At 39.2% G+C, this 16,005-nt stretch overlaps 1 protein-coding gene across 3 annotated transcripts; it reads right to left on the bottom strand.

The window, feature by feature from the left end:
• Positions 1-301: 301 nt before the first annotated feature.
• On the bottom strand, positions 302-14,265 carry tespa1 (thymocyte expressed, positive selection associated 1). 3 transcript variants are annotated; one of them, XM_037779196.1, is made up of 12 exons: positions 13,859-14,265; positions 8,102-8,277; positions 7,432-7,474; positions 6,377-6,417; positions 5,317-5,370; positions 4,260-4,299; positions 3,719-3,766; positions 3,500-3,595; positions 2,909-3,117; positions 1,602-2,746; positions 1,272-1,359; positions 302-578 (listed from the first exon to the last, which is right to left on the bottom strand). In XM_037779196.1, the coding sequence occupies exons 2-12, from the start codon at positions 8,244-8,246 to the stop codon at positions 487-489; spliced, it is 2,001 nt and encodes a 666-aa protein (XP_037635124.1). In that variant the 5' UTR covers positions 8,247-8,277; positions 13,859-14,265; the 3' UTR covers positions 302-486. The 3 variants fall into 3 exon arrangements, with proteins under 3 accessions (XP_037635124.1, XP_037635125.1, XP_037635123.1); XM_037779197.1 differs by lacking the exon at positions 13,859-14,265 and adding an exon at positions 10,151-10,257; XM_037779195.1 differs by lacking the exons at positions 302-578; positions 1,272-1,359; positions 1,602-2,746; ... (6 more) ...; positions 7,432-7,474; positions 13,859-14,265 and adding an exon at positions 10,151-12,297.
• Positions 14,266-16,005: the final 1,740 nt, after the last annotated feature.

The following is a 16,005-nucleotide window of genomic DNA, read 5'->3' as shown; positions in this document are numbered from 1 at the left end:
TCCAGGAAAAGAATAGAAAGTTAGTTGATATGCTTTATTTCCATGTCTGCTGGTAAATAGATAATAATTAGTAAATAAATTATTTGAAATTTCTTTTTTGAAATAGTATTTGTGTCGACAATAAGTCACACAATGGTGAGATTTGTGTCTGATCAGAAGTGTCTTCTATTAGTTTTGGTTTTCCACCTCCGATGAAGAGCAGCGCACAGCCACTTTTCAAGCCTAAGGGCCCTATTTTGACATGATAGGCCATTTCAGCATATAATTATTAAATCATGTTTATAATAAAGTAATTTTTCGAAACATTTTGAAGTAAATATTGGAGTAATTTGCAGTAATTCCAAAGAAATTTCAAATAGGTTACTTGCTATTTATCATCTAATTACCATGAAATTTGCGGACCTGTAAAATGAAGTGTTATCTCTGCCGTCAGTATGAGCACTGGGGAGAAAAACTACTTTTTAACATTGTGTACATGGTTTTCTGTCATCTGCTTTGTGTGTTCGATGAGGAGCTGAGTTCTTCATCTGCGTAGCCGCTGCTGTCTGACTGCATGCTGTCGCCCCGGACCACCTCACCTACACAAGGACACACAAACACAGTCAGGTAACAACTCCATGCACTGTGTGCCAGTGCACACATGCAGCCGAGTCTGACCTGAATAGACACACAAAGGCACATACAGTATGTCCCTGGTGACAAAGATACCCGCACAATGACGTGTACACTACACACATCCTTTTCTATACGAATGTCTCTCACTTATTCAGTTCCTCACGTCATGTCTGACCTCATTACGATACCTATACAGTGAGTAAAATGTTCAAGTTTTGTACACACACAAATCTGTTTTCTAAAAACGTATTTGTGTAAACTGTTACAGCGCTGACTGAAAACACACTTTTCTTCACACATTTATAGCCGTTTGAACTGTGTGGATGCTGTTTTTGCAGTGAGGTCAGCAACCGTGTACTTAGACTTTTCTGTATACTTGTCAGTATGAGCCAAGTATACTTAGACCCTTCTGTATACCTGTCAGTATAAGCCAAGTATACTTATGTATACTTTTGTTAAGTATATCTCTGATAAGTACATAAAAAGTATACTGAAAGTATACAAGTATACTTCTTGTATTTAAAAGAAGTATACTAATAGCACACTTGAATAAACTTATTTTCGGTAAGGGCCTGTAAAACATGTCTGCCAAAGTGTACTAAAACAACAGCTATAACTGCTACCTACTGTATGACCTGTGGTCATATGAAATATACCTTTGTATTGAAGTTTTTTGGACAACGGGGAGGTTGTTGTTCTTGTAGATTCAGACTGTCCAACGTCTTCCTCTCCTGCACTATGCACCTATAGAAACAAAGTATATATGATATACTGTATGTCATACATGTTAAATTGCCATGTTGAGTCAACCAGAAAATGTTCGTCCTATTTTCTGCTAACTCAACTTATTATCCTTGCTTATGTGATTAATTATTTCCAAATGGAGCTATAGAAGTAAAATACTACTTTATCTGGAGAAATGTTGTAATTTGTCTTTTTATTATTGCAATTTATACTTAAAAAAAATACTATTGTCACTACCGTACCTCCTCCAGCTCAAAGGAGTTAACCTGTTGCAGGTTATTGGAGTCGTGCGCCAGGCCCCGATGTGTCTTTGGCTTCAGGTACCAGCTTTTCCCCTCGTTAAATGACTCCTCGCATGTCTGGACAGGTGGGACGGTGGAAGTGTGACCTGAATCTGGTGTGTTTGGAGAGCAGGAAGAGACGTTGTCACCCTCCCAGCCAGTCACAGTGATGCAGCACGTGGTGTAGCTGCCACTAGGGGCCGGGACAGGAAGTGATCTGGATGCATCCGGCTGTCTGGCATCAGGTTCAGAGATAGCGGGTTTATGTGATCCAGGACATGATGTATCTGTGCTTAGTGTCTCAGAGGAGAGAGGCGGTAAAGTGTTTGTTTTTGGACTATGTGTGTGTTGAGAGCAGAAAGGCGCCTGGTGTACACTCTCGACTATCTGCGGGCAGATTAGATCGTATGTAACCTTGGCGACCGGTTTCGGATCAGCAGTCTTTGTGTCACTTTGAATTGAAAATAAGTGGTAATCTGTTTCTATCACAGTTTCTCCTGATAATGATGACGCTACAGATGTTCTTACACTGGGAGTCCTGCTGTCAAGGTCTGCTGGTTTGATGTTGATTTCATCAACATCATTATTATCTGTTTGGTTGCTGCCCTGCGTCTCCTTGTGACAGATCTTATTTCCATTTTGGAGAATGTCCGCCACGGTCTGCTGTGTCTGCTCCTCTTTCCCACTGTCACAAGATTTATCACCATCCACGGCCAGCCTAGCATCCACCTCTGAATTACTCCTATCATATTCCCCCAAATCCAGTTTCTTGGTTGCCCCATTCTTGACTTTATCCAGGACTATATCCACAACTTCAGGGAGGGTGGAACTTTTTCTGGGTGATAGCTGTGGAGAGGTGGAGTCTGACCCGCGAGGATAGCCTGTGTAGAGACACATCTTGGAGACGGTGTCCTTCAGCCTCTCCACCGGAGAGCGTGGCTCACTTCGGATGTTGCTCCTGAAACGCTCCATCCTCTCCACGGGTGACGAGGAGAAGTTGAACTCTGGTGTAGCCAGTTTCTGTAGAGGAGTGCGGGACACGTGAGAGTAGAGGGAGTAGAAAGCGTTGGCCATGGCTGTGAGCACTTGGACTTGTCTGAAACGACCTGTGGGAAAAATTAAATGTAAATTCAAACAGGTAACATGGATCTCATTTGCTACATCCCAGATTTATTTCACCTTCTCACACATCAAACAATATCGAAGGCTACAATTCACATGACAAAGATAACCTACAGCAGAGTGATTTAATATCTCCATAGTCTTACTAGCAAGAGAGAGGCTGGGGTCCTCTTCTCGTATCCGCCGTAGCTGTGAGTCCAGGAAGAGGCGGAAGTTGATGCCCTGAGACAGAGAGGGGAAGGTGAAGAAGCGAGGCGGGATGCGAACAGTGACCTGCGGCTCATCGCAGCCGAAACCCAGCTCGTACAGTGTCTCCTCCGCATCCTCCGAACACAACTGCAGGACCTCTGATATACTAGAGAAAAAGAAGGAAAGATAAAGTTTTTTTTCCTGTTAAGAGGTTTTTGTAAAGCCCAAATTTTGTAAAGGCAAATTATACAATACAATTTAAGCAGGTGTAATGCTCATTGAGAGATAGAAAGTGCTTTACAAAATAATGAAACATGGGACCAATAAATACAAATGATAAATAGAATAAATAAAGAACAAACAAAAGGATAGAATAGAATAAATATATAAACATTTATTATTCAGGTATAAACAGGCCAGAAAATCATAAATGTTAAGGAGGAAAACTGATTTGGAAACCTGCAACTTGTCAAGAAGGTCACTCAAGAGCCTAGTTATTAGTTTTCACAGAAATAATAATAAACCTTTTAAAAGTGCTGAAGCCTCACCTTGATGTAGTTTTACAGGTGGAGGAGGAGAGGCAGCTGGAGGCCATGCTGTGGCCCAAGTTCAGTGACGGAAGACATAGTCCCTGACGAGGGGTACTATGAATGAGACATGAAAAGTTATAATGCATATTAAAGCTTCAGTAGGTAGGTCATATGAAGATAATTTGTACTACATTTTGATCTGTTCATTTTGAGCTGAGGAAGCGGTTGTCCACTGACCTGGTGAGTCTGCTGGGACGTTGTTTGGAGGAAGGATGCTGTGCGACACTTCATGAGAAGAAAAAAAAAACAGTCCATTCTTATTCTTATTGATTTAGTAAATTCAGAAAGTTACATCTTCAAATAGTCTTTCAGAACTCAAAAAGTGTGCATCCTACAATCAAGTGATAAATGAGTGCTATCTCATTTACATATTCAATAGAAACAGCCTCAGTATGCAAGGGTGCAAGCAGGACCTAAAGATATCAGCCAAGAGACTCGTCTGTTAGTGTGGTGCGGTGGGGGAGTTAAATTGAACATGCATTTTGGGCTGGAAGTGTAGCTCCTATGCCTCTAAATCTGACTGAAACGTGAGAAACACCAAAGATAGTTCATCTCTCTCCTATATGAATAGGAAATTAAGTTAAAAAATACAGTCAGTATAACGATTAAAGCAACATGAATTCATATTAACTAATATTCACTAATTCAATAGCACAACATTCCTCGTTTCTTGTTGTTTCATTGTTGCTGTAACTATGGGAGTACAGTTGCTACTTACCCAGCTGCAAATGTAAACTCTCCACCGTTTAACAAAGAGGCTGAAACGAAAAAAGAAATCATTTCAGAGTAAAAAAGGAATATGTTGATATGCATCTGAATGTGGGTTTCACAGTTTATTTGTTGGGTGAGTTACCCTATATCCCTATAATGAGAAAGTTTGTGACCCGGCAGTTATGTTGAGATCAGTTGAGAAATTACCAAGCACCTCCCACCAGCCGGAGCAAACTTTCTCATTTTACAGCTAAACAGTACACTACAAGATGTTTCTGAAAACATCTGAGGCGAGAAACAGGTATTACATTAACAGAATATTGATTCATATTTGATCAGCGCTGCCTAGTTTGACCGTTTGATTGGAGTTTGCGAGTGATTGACAGCTGCCTCCGTTAAATGAACAGCCAATAGGAACGCTCTCTCTCTCTGAAATGACCTGTGATTGGCCAAAGTCTCCCATCACGGGCTAGATTTTCTTAAAGCCTGAAAACAGAGCCATGAGGAGGTGCAGAAGTCTAGTTATCTCTCAGAACACTTGAATTACAATATGCTGAAAGGTTATTATGGAATTTTTGCCAAAAACCTTCTGCCTACTGAAGGTTTAAAGGCCCTATGTGACAAAATGAAAGACATTATGCAATTCTTTTACCCTACTGCTATGCCCAAAGATATTAGTCTTACTACTTAAATTGTGAAATAATTTGATGTTTTGACCATAAAATAACAATTATATTTATATTCTAATTTAAATACTGTACGTGTATATGTGTAAGTGTGGTTACATTTCAAATAAAAAATCTTTTATGGACCCTTAACTTTCTTCCCTCCACTTCCCCTTCTCAAAAAGTATCCTCCTTGGCAGATACTGCGTAATACTGGAAATTTCTCTGACTTATTACAGTTGATACTCACAGATGAGTCAGTCTCTGACACCACTATTACAAACAGAAGAAACATGAGCTCGAGCAGATAAAAAAAATATTCATGATGCACACCTCATTTTCCTATAAGGACACTGCCTGCTTTGTTACTGTCCTTTGTGTGTGTGTGTGTGTACTTACCATCAGCACCAAGCCTCAGCTCATCGTCACAGTTGCCAGCTTTCAGCACAGACTCTGAAGAAAAGACATTGGACATAGACATTATATCCTACTTTTCTGAAGTTACCAACTGAAGAACGGACAAATCCCTGTTTTGAAATATTGCTTGTATGTGTCATTGGTGGGAAAATAAGTATATTTACTTGAATACTTTACTTATGTATAGATTTGAAGTGCTTGTATTTCCATTCCATGCTACTTTATACTTCTACTGAACTACAATTCAAAGGGAAATATTGTACTTGTACTTTGCTGGAATGGAGTATTTGTATATTGCAGTAATGCTACTTTTACTTAAACCTGCAGTTGTCAGAATATTTTTGGCATCATTGGGCAAAAATTCCATAATAACCTTTCAGCATATTGTAATTCAAGTGTTCTGAGAGAGATTATTTATTTATTTATTTATAAATTAATTAATGTATTCTTAAATGATGTGTTTATTAACTGTTTTATGGTGTTTTTATAAATCCCTTTTTAATTGAACTATTTATTGATAGATTAATATTTCATTTGTAAATTCTTTTGAAAGTTCTTCTTTTTATTGCCCATTAAAATGTCAAATAATTAAATACTTTGTAATTTTGTCCATGTATTCATAGATTAATAAAGTAATTTGTAAAAACATTTATTAAAGCCTATCTTTATTGAACAATTAGTTATTAATTAATTAAATGCTGTATTACTAATTACGTGACTCTTGTGGTCCTCCTTACCGGAGGTCACAGAGGCACATTATTTGTTTCAGATTACCTGACTCATGCACTACTGTCAGGATATAGTGACCACTTTATAAAAATACGTTTTTTAAATCATATTTTCTCCAATTCTACACACTGCCACTTTAAGTAAAGGACCTGGATACTTCCTCCACCACTGCTGGTGTGTATGGACGGGGTTTAAGTACTTTTTTGCAACTCTCTTTTTGAGTTTATTTGCATTTATTCTACAGTAAATATCATTAGTGTATCACAGATTTGGTAAATGGTCCATTGTTATTCATGTTTCAGTTCATACTCACCAAAACTCAGCTGACCGGTCTTCTCTGTGGAGGCCTCTGACCTGTAACATATATCCCAATATTTAACACATACAGTAAACACACACAAACACACACAAACACACACACCATGTCATTTGCATGCTTCTTCTATCAAATAATTCATTGCGATCTTTGCATAGATGGCCTCATCTGGAGAACGATAGCAGCCTAGCTACAGTGCACGCTTGTGAGATTGTCTCCCTACAACAGGCTGCTGATGTTTCGTCAACTTCCTCTTGTAGAAAGGTTCACATACTGAGCACCATTAAGCATCCAAACAGATCTGGTCCTTTTCCTGTTGAGTTCTCAGAAACCATCACACCACTCCTTTTTACTGTGTTCTTTAGTGTTAGCAGCCTTTTAGATACTGACACACTGTATGTAGCACATCACTGGCTACCAGCTTCCTTCTCACTGACTGAAATAAGAGACATTAAATAAAGTTTGTGTGCGCTGACCTCCTTCCTCCAATCAGTTTCAAAACAGGAAGAAGGAACTTTTAATTCCTTCTAGTTATGTAATAATCTCATCTAAACCACAGGGACATTTTCACAAAGTCAAAGTGCTTAAGCTGTGTGCTTTCTTAGTGAAACAGTCTCGAGACTGGAGGACTTGTTTACATGTTTGCCTCTATACCCTGACAGTAACTTTTTCACCATAGTCACCATTGCCATAAAATGTTGTCGGCATCATGTCATGGCTTAGAAAGACATCTGATGTGTCATTCAACACTGGTAGATCTCAATTCAGAGCACTCTAACATTATGGTTTTAAAGAGCTAAAATAAGCGAATGTTTTTTTCCGAACTGAACTATAAAAATACATCATCTAAAGCTATTGTGGTGAAAACAATACTGTGGCTACCTTACCACGTCGTCTTCCTGGAACACCTGACCTCAAAGAGTTTCCACTTTCGTTAGTGTTTGTCAAACCAGTTTCCAGTGACTGACACCTTGTCCTTCAGAGCCTGTGCTCAAAAACATATCATCTTACAAAAAAAAACACAACAAAAGTAGTAAAGCGAGCTGACTCACCCACAACCCAGAAGCCAGTTCTCAATCTTTCCTGAGAAACATCCTGTGGAAATCACACATACATAACACTTAGCGTTATGAGTAATCCTCATTAAACAAACAATTCTTCATGTTTTTTTAATCCTACTTCACAGTTGTCTTTCTTTTTTTTAACAAACATGCTTAGACTTAGACTTAGACTGCTTTTATTGTCATTTCCGCATATGCATGAGTCTTACATACAGGGGAATGAAATTGCGTTTCACACAGTGCCACATAGAACAATAAAAACAATTTAATAAAATTATAAATAACGTACAGATATTGAGGACGTAACAACAGGTACTGAGTTATAGTATTGGACAATATGCATCATGTAAATACTAACTTTGGACTTATTCTGTTATGAAAAAGTGGAACATCTGATGGCATTGATGTAATATTGTGTCTTTTGCTATTTCTAAAAGAAGAAGTCATCCAAGTTTTTATACTGTATGTATCACTTTTCAGTTGGGCCATTTCTTTTATTGTAGTGACTGAAATTGCAGGGACAATAAACTTGGCACAAAATCTCTCACTACTTCCCCCTAAAATCTAGACTTGATCATGCATCCTCAAACTCAATTCATCTGTTGTTATACAAACTGTAGATACTGGACAGACCCCTCGCACTCACTAAGTTTGGACCTACCGTCAGAAAAGACATCGTCGTCTACTATAGAGGCAGAGGGGAGGTTGCCCAGTGGCCCCTCAGGGTCCAGCTCCTCCAGAGTGGGCCACTGTCGGCTGCTGTTGATCCAGGCTCGCCGCCTCACTGTGGACGATGGGCTCTCCATCGCCTCAGTTCACAGACAGCCAGGGAACAAGCTACAGAGGCAAAACAACAGGACAATATATTTGTGTTTTTCCTTTTGGTTTAAAAGGCTGAGACTGAAAACATTTTATATCCATGATATTCACTGTTTTGTGCCAGTATTCTTTATCAGTAAAGTTGAACTTATCAACAAGATGCTTCCTAATAAAACGTCTTATTTGGCAAGTTGAACAAGCCTTTGAAACAGTAGACTATGGTCTGACACTACACTGTTAAGAATTTCCCAGTAAAATAACAGAAAAGAACTGGCAGCAGGGTTGCCTTTATGTAACTATAAAATTAACATTATTATACTGTGTGTATACATTATTAATATCTGCGCTCCATTCGCCAGAGTTCGCTAGCTTGCTGGAATACCTGATACTTGAAGTCCAAACAGAGACAAAGAAGAATTCAACACTATGTAAAGGGATGCATTTTCTAAATGCAGGACACTGGTAAGACACACCACGTGATACAGAATTCAATTCAATTCAATTCAGTTTATTTTTATATAGCGTCAAATCATAACAGAAGTTATCTTGAGACGCTTTATATATAGAACAGGTCTTAGACCATACACAATAGTTTAGAGACCCAGCAAGACCCAGCAAGATCCACCAAGCGCGCTGTGGCCAGGAAAAACTCCCCGTTTAGTGGGAAGAAACCTGGAGCAGAACCGGGCTCTGGGTGGGCGGCCATCTGCCGAGACCGGCTGGGGGGGAGAGAGAGAGAGAGAGAGAGAGAGAGAGAGAGAGAGAGAGAGAGAAGCAATCACAATAATAGCACAGCAGCTGTAATAACTAATAGTAGGATTAATAACAAAAATCAATAGTAGTGGATGTAAAAGAGTGATAATACAACTATCGTAATTGATATCATTGGGTCGTCCTCAGACGGGTTTTCAAGCGGAGCTTCCAGCTATCTCAGTCCACCATACATCTGGCTAGCTCGCCAGCACTGTCCAGCATCTCTCCTCAGTATGACCATGTATGTTGGTGTGGGAATGTTGGTTCCCGCAGCACCAGCAAGCTTGCTGGGAGTTCTTGGTGTCTTTGGCAGTGACCGAGAAGTCTCATTCTCCAGGCTGCCACTTTGTCACTAAGCCTTGGTAGACCCTCGTTAGCCTTGGCAGTCCCTCGAACAGACGGAATTAATTAATGATGGAGAGTAAAAGTTAATTTAACAAGACCCCTGAGTTGAGAGTCTCTTTCCATCACACTCCAGCAATACTGGCAGGCTCACACTACACTTGGCATACATAAAACAACACTAATAGAGTTATTGAGTGGGTGCCGGCTACGGCCATAACAAGCTGAAAATGAGACATGCACTTAATGCACACATTCAACAACATTGTTTGTTGAGTTTAGTATTTATACCAGGGGTCGGCATCTACATTTATCCAAGGGTCAGAATTTTTCCAAGCAGATACTTATACATTTATTTAGCCTATCATTGTTTAATATTTTCCCTTTCTTACACATTTTATTTTATTTTTAGTAGCCTATAGCAGTTTGAACAGGCTCATAAAAACATGGGAAATCCATAATGATGAGCTATACTTTTGTCAGCATCTGACAGCAGAGGAAAACAACCACATTTTTTTTTTTTTAAGTTTTATTTATTTATTTATTTAATATTTTTTGTTGTTTTATGTTATGATTGGAAATGTGGGAAGAAACCGGATCACCCGGATTAACCCCATAAAATATCACATTTAGTCATCATAACATACGGCCAGGCAGCACTTGAAGGGCCAACTAAAACATTTTTCCAAACATTTTTCCACCCCTGAAAAAAACTTGGCAACTGTGAACCTCTTTGGAGGTTGATTAGCGAGATGGAATTTCAGACTCATCACAAGAGTATCCTCAAACAATGTACCGTCTGATGCTGCTGCAGCCTCCAGTAGCTTCTCTGGAGAACCAAACTCCTTTTCAAGATCTTTGCTCACGGCCTTAATGAGCTTTGCCAGTTTTTTTGTGGTTTTTCTGACAGCACCTTCAGGGATGTTGATTTCATCTTGCGCCTCTTCCAACAGACGTTTGATGACGTCTTTGAAATTTCCCTGCCCCTTGACCCTTCCGTTTTCCTGAGGGACTTTCTTTAAGATCCTCAAGAGCAGAGCAGTGATGAGGATGTTTTTCATTGCTGCTGTTGAACGTGACTGAGAAGGTGTTGCAGTCCGATTGTCAGTGACTTCAGGGGACTCCTGCTTGATAATGTCCTTTTTGTCTGGGGTCGGGGTCAGCTGTGTCGAGGTTAGCTTTCGGGTGTCTCGGAGTGGGGACGACTGTGTCATGGTTAGCTTTCGGACATCTGGGAGTGGGGTCAGCTGTGTTGTGGTTAGATTTTGGATGTCTCGGGGTGGGGTCGGTGGTATGAATAACTTTTGGAGGTCAGTTAGTGCACCAGATACTTTGTCGCTGTCAATTGTTTTTGATGGCTCCTTCTGCAACCAGTATACTACCTGCTGCAAGAACTTTCTCACTGCGTCCTCTATCATGACATATCGAACTTCAGGAGAGAGGTGGGGCTCAGTGGCATCCGCCTCCCTCCTGTACTCAGAGATGACAGAGTTAGAGAGAATTGTTCCCGTTTGAACCATGGGAATCTGATATGTCGGGCCAGCCGTCAGATGGTCGTAAAATTTATCAATCAGTTCCTTTGAGAACTTCCTCATCTCATTAGTGGACATGATGACATCCGGTGTTTTGCGGCCGTTTGTTGCAGGGTTCTCTTGCAGGTGTAATTGATCAAACAAGCTGTCGACATCAGTTTTGATGGAATCAAAATCAAATCCAGAAGACGACTGCTTTATCACACTGATTAATTTCGGCTTACTGGTCAAACGTGTAGGTTCAAATCTGGGTGTGGGAGACTCTGGAATACTTCCTGGAAGAAGGACTTCAAAATCAGAGTCCTCTAGGTTATCCTGAGAGGACAATGAGTCCGATGTCAGACTCACAAGGAAGTCAGCCGTTGATGCGCACTTCAGCTGTGCTTTCAATTTTTCAAATTGTCTTTGGGCGAAGTTCATAAAGCCCTTTTTACGAACTTTTTGGTTGTCGCTGGCTTTGTCTTTTGAAGGTGCAGACTGTGTGGTGAAAAATTTTCTCAGGATGTTACATATTGACCTCGTGGCAAAATGAGGTCTCTTGCCACTTTGCATTATAGACCTGACAATTTCAGATGCTGCAGAATCTGCATTTTCTCTGGATTCTGGTGTGTCATTGGACCATTTGACCAGGATGTCTCTCACAGAGATTACGCTCTGAGATGATTCACATTTCGTTGGTTCTGTGAGGATCGGTTCGGTAATTTCAGATATTATTTGTGAGACAAACTTAGTGCTCTTTGGCAGCCCACACAGTTCGTAGCACACATCCAGACATTTGGCAGCATGAGACACCATGTCTTGAAGAGACGTGTTGGAAATGCAGCCACCGACAAAAACGGCAGGCTCTGATGGCCAAACAGATCTGTTGATGGCCACAGATACAACGGAGTGTACCTTCTTTGCAACTTCCCTCTCGACCACTTCTGCCAGCCTTATAGCACTATCACATTTGTCTTGTGGGACATGAAAAGCCTCAGCAAAGCTACCAATAAGGGAGTCTTTTAGGCGAGTGAACTTGTCCACAGCTGTAGTTATGTCAGCCTTAGATGCCTTCTTGTCCTCAAACATCGGCGCAACGCTTTTGAGGATGTTTGTCGCGAGTCTCTGTACGATTTCAGTGCACATGTCAGCCACATTAGCTTGTGTGTCTGAGTCCCAGGTCTGTGCACCTATCATGCTCCACTGTACTGGAGAGATTCTCTGAAAATACTTCGCTGCTACGAGCAGAAGAGTCTCATTACAAGCGACATGGTGAGTGTTGTCCATCTTGGGTTTGGGTTGGTTTGTTTGTGGAGAATTCATCTTTCCAAAGGCTTTCCAAAGGCTTTCCAAAGGTTGGTCTTCCTTGCTTCTCTGGTTCTCTGTGGATCCTGAGTGTGGTCTATAGGTTAACTTATCAAGAGTGGGTCCTATAGGTTAACTTATCAAGTGAAAACTAACTACGTATTAAAGCCATAAAAGGAAAAACAAATATGACGCAACAAAGGAAAGAATCCAATAAAAACAGAACGAATCAAACAATGTTGCAAAAACGTTCTTTGTGTGTGCGCTGCGTTCCATCAAACTGGCGCATGCGCAGACACACATTTGGTCAACACTCAATTTGAATCCAAATGTTTTCTCATATACTGATTATATATATTCCACGTTAAATAAAGTGTTCATGTATTTTCTTGTATGATCAATAAATTGTGCTTCTGGGCCTTGCTGGGGATTCAAAGTTGAACTGGCTGTCACGTCAATAGCAGTTTGGTGAATGAAACATGCTTTTAAATGCGCCTGAAGCACCGCTGTAGATGAGTGGAAGCCGGTAAAGTCGGACCACCTGTGTGCACCGGCATTATAATAAACTCACACAGGAGTTCACCCGTTCAGAATTTCGGAATATAGACTACATGTCCAGTTTGATGCTTTATTTCGCCTGATGAAACATGTTCTAGAGGTTAACAGATGCGCCCTCGGTTTATCGTGCTGCTCAAATAACTGTCATTTCCCTCCAGTATTTCAGTGTATTTAGGGGTTGCTAATGAAAGAGCATGCAAAGAAAAAATCTACACATTTACATAAAATGTCCTGAGCACAATAGCGATCATGTGTATGCCTTAAGCTTGGATTTATCTTAATACATAGTCATTTATTCAAATATTCAAATTTAAATTGTTCTGAATTTAAAAAGAATTGTAAATAGCTCTATATTTTCGGTTGTACAGGTCTGCCACACTATAGGCTACATTTTGCTTTATTGAGATGGAAAGGAGCATTAATAGCTTTGACAGGTTTGGGTACTTCAATAAAAGAACATAGCCTTCAATTTTACTAAGATAAAGAAGCACTTATTTTAGAGATCGGTCAAATTATATTCTATTATAGACGAGCCACTCGAGAAAAAGCATTAAAATTGCATGCATTTTGTGTATACAAACACACAACCACTGCTGCTGGGAACACTTATATTTATATTTATAAATACTTTCTTTCATCTGTCGGTGTTACTGCAATTTTTAACATTTCAACAGCGTGTGTGTGGAGCCGCTGATGACAGTAATGAATAAATAGCCTAATAGAATAATAAATGAGAGATGAGGCTATTTTCTGAACCGCTATAGATTCTTGCTCTGTGTTTTAAACTTCCTCTTAATGAATGGCTGTGAAAGTTGTTTTTTTATAAGCCCAAAACTGCCATCTGGTTAGAAAAAAAATGCAATTTCGATGAATAGAAAACATCATAAATCACTTATACTGATTATGACTCTAACGAGGACACACATGTTTTTGTTAAATATAGATGTATTACAGTTTGTGATGATTGTATCGGTCTAATGTCATCCAGGAAATAAGAATGTCTCCATAACCAACCAGCGATGAAAAGGTGTCCAGTTATTAGCTGAATTAAGTCGTTTTCCAAACTCCTATACTAGACTATTTCAATCTAAACAGCAGAACCAAGCTGAGAGAAGAAAGAGCAGCTTTACCTTCATGGATGTAGCTTTCAGTTGTGTCAGTTCTGCGCTCTTTTCTCTCGTTTCCTGTTGACGCACGCTGAGATATATCCGAAACTCATCTGCAATATTTTGGTTACTGCATCCAGTTTTTCAATTAATACTTTCCGATGGTGAGTTTCTGGTCTTCTGATTCGTGTCAGCTGGCGTGCATGTGTGGTTGAGTTTGCACGGATCATTACAGGAGATGGAGTTTGAGCTGACAGGCTATCATAGGAAGTGATTTGCATCTCGTCATGTTTTATCAGCGTGGGACGCAGCTGTGCGCGCACATCCTGCAGAAGCACAAGTGCACCAACTCTCCAACTGCTTCTTTAGAATGTCAGAGGTAACGGTTGACTTTCCTACAACATAAGTGATTATAGGCAAGCTAGGAACACTATATGAACAATATAGGCTATTGCAGATCAACTCACACATGATTAATTTTTTGTAAAATGATGAATCCATATCCATTCAGGTCTAATTTGGGGTGGCCTGTGTGAAAAGAACATCATATCATCAGATCATGAAATGCCACAGCTGTCATTACTCCATCACACTAACTTTAACAGGAACTTTTCAGCACCAATTTCTAAGTTATTTAAAAAAGAATAACTAATATCTTTATGATGGGTTAAATAAATATGTATTAATGCTTTATAGATTCGTCATAAGCTATTAAAACACCATCACATCCTGTTTGACCTGTTTTGACTCTCCTACAACAGAAGTGATTATCTAAGCTAATCATTATAATTCACAAGATAGGCACACTATATGAACAACATATAGGCTATTGCAGATCAACTCACACATGATTATTTTTTGTAAAATGATGAATCCATATCCATTCAGGTCTAATTTGGGGTGGCCTGCATGTGTGAAAAGAACATCAGATCATCAGATCATGAAATGCCACATCAGCTGCCATTACTCCATCACACTAACTTTAACAGGAACTTTTCAGCACCATTTTCTAAGTTATTTAAAAAATAATAAATAATTTCTTTATGATGGGTTAAATAAATATGTATTAATGCTTTATAGATTCGTTATAAGCTATTAAAACACCATCACATCCTGTTTGACCTCTTCAGGACCACATATGGACTACAATCTGTCCATTTAGCAACTGCACTTCTGGATACTGCAAGATCTTTCTATCAATGACTTCCTAAATGTTACTGATGGCTTATTAGAAAGTGACAAACTCTTCATCATCTATTAGTTTATCTAATGATTTATAAACATTCATAACTGCCTACTTGAAGGCATATATTAAAATAAACTATGGCCACGATGGCTTGTCAGAAAGTGAGAAACTCATGAAACCTTTACTAATGACTTGACTTTAATAAAAACTCAAAAGGCAGACCAAAAGCTGTTTTTATTTATTTTTTGTTAGACGTCAACATGTGAGAGCTTTGTGTGTTTCATTTGTTAAGTTGATATCATGTGTTTGACATTACAGTCTATTGGCTTGCTTTCTTGGTATGCAAACAGAAGCCATTTACATTTTTTATTGAAAGCTATTATGCAAATAGAAAAAACATTTTGTTCTTTAAAAGAGGTAAAACAAGAATGTATGCAGACTACTGACTTGCCCAAAGGAATTTACAGGAGAAAAGTAAAGGAAGTGCATTTACTCCAGTATTTTAGTACAATTTTGAGGCCTATACTTTTATCTACTTTACTTGATTTATTTCTACTTTATACTACTACTTATTAGACTTTTTACTCCACTAAATGTATTTCATAGTAAGGTTACTCTTTACTTTGCAAGAGATTTCAGTTTCCGGGTCCTTGTGTTGTGCATGCTGCTTCACTGTCACACTGTCATGACTTCCTGGATCACTTGAATAAAACAGAGCCATTGTTAATGCTATTAGTACACCTGTGCTTTTCCTAGTCAAAATACCTGCAGTTAAAAAGGCCTACATACAAAACTATGATACGCATATAAAATATGATGCTTTGTTATAGATTAAACTACCCAACAATGTAAATGTAATTAAAAAGAGCCCCATCTCAACTACAAGAGTAATATGATGTAATGCATCAGTAACAATGAATGCATAACTCAACTGGCATATATTCTTGCTGACTCACTGCTAGACCACACCATTGCCACTTTACCT

The sequence above is a fragment of the Sebastes umbrosus genome, chromosome 1 (assembly GCF_015220745.1).
Source record: "Sebastes umbrosus isolate fSebUmb1 chromosome 1, fSebUmb1.pri, whole genome shotgun sequence".
Classification (NCBI taxonomy): Eukaryota; Metazoa; Chordata; class Actinopteri; order Perciformes; family Sebastidae; genus Sebastes; species Sebastes umbrosus.
This window is presented reverse-complemented; position numbering and strand designations above follow the sequence as displayed.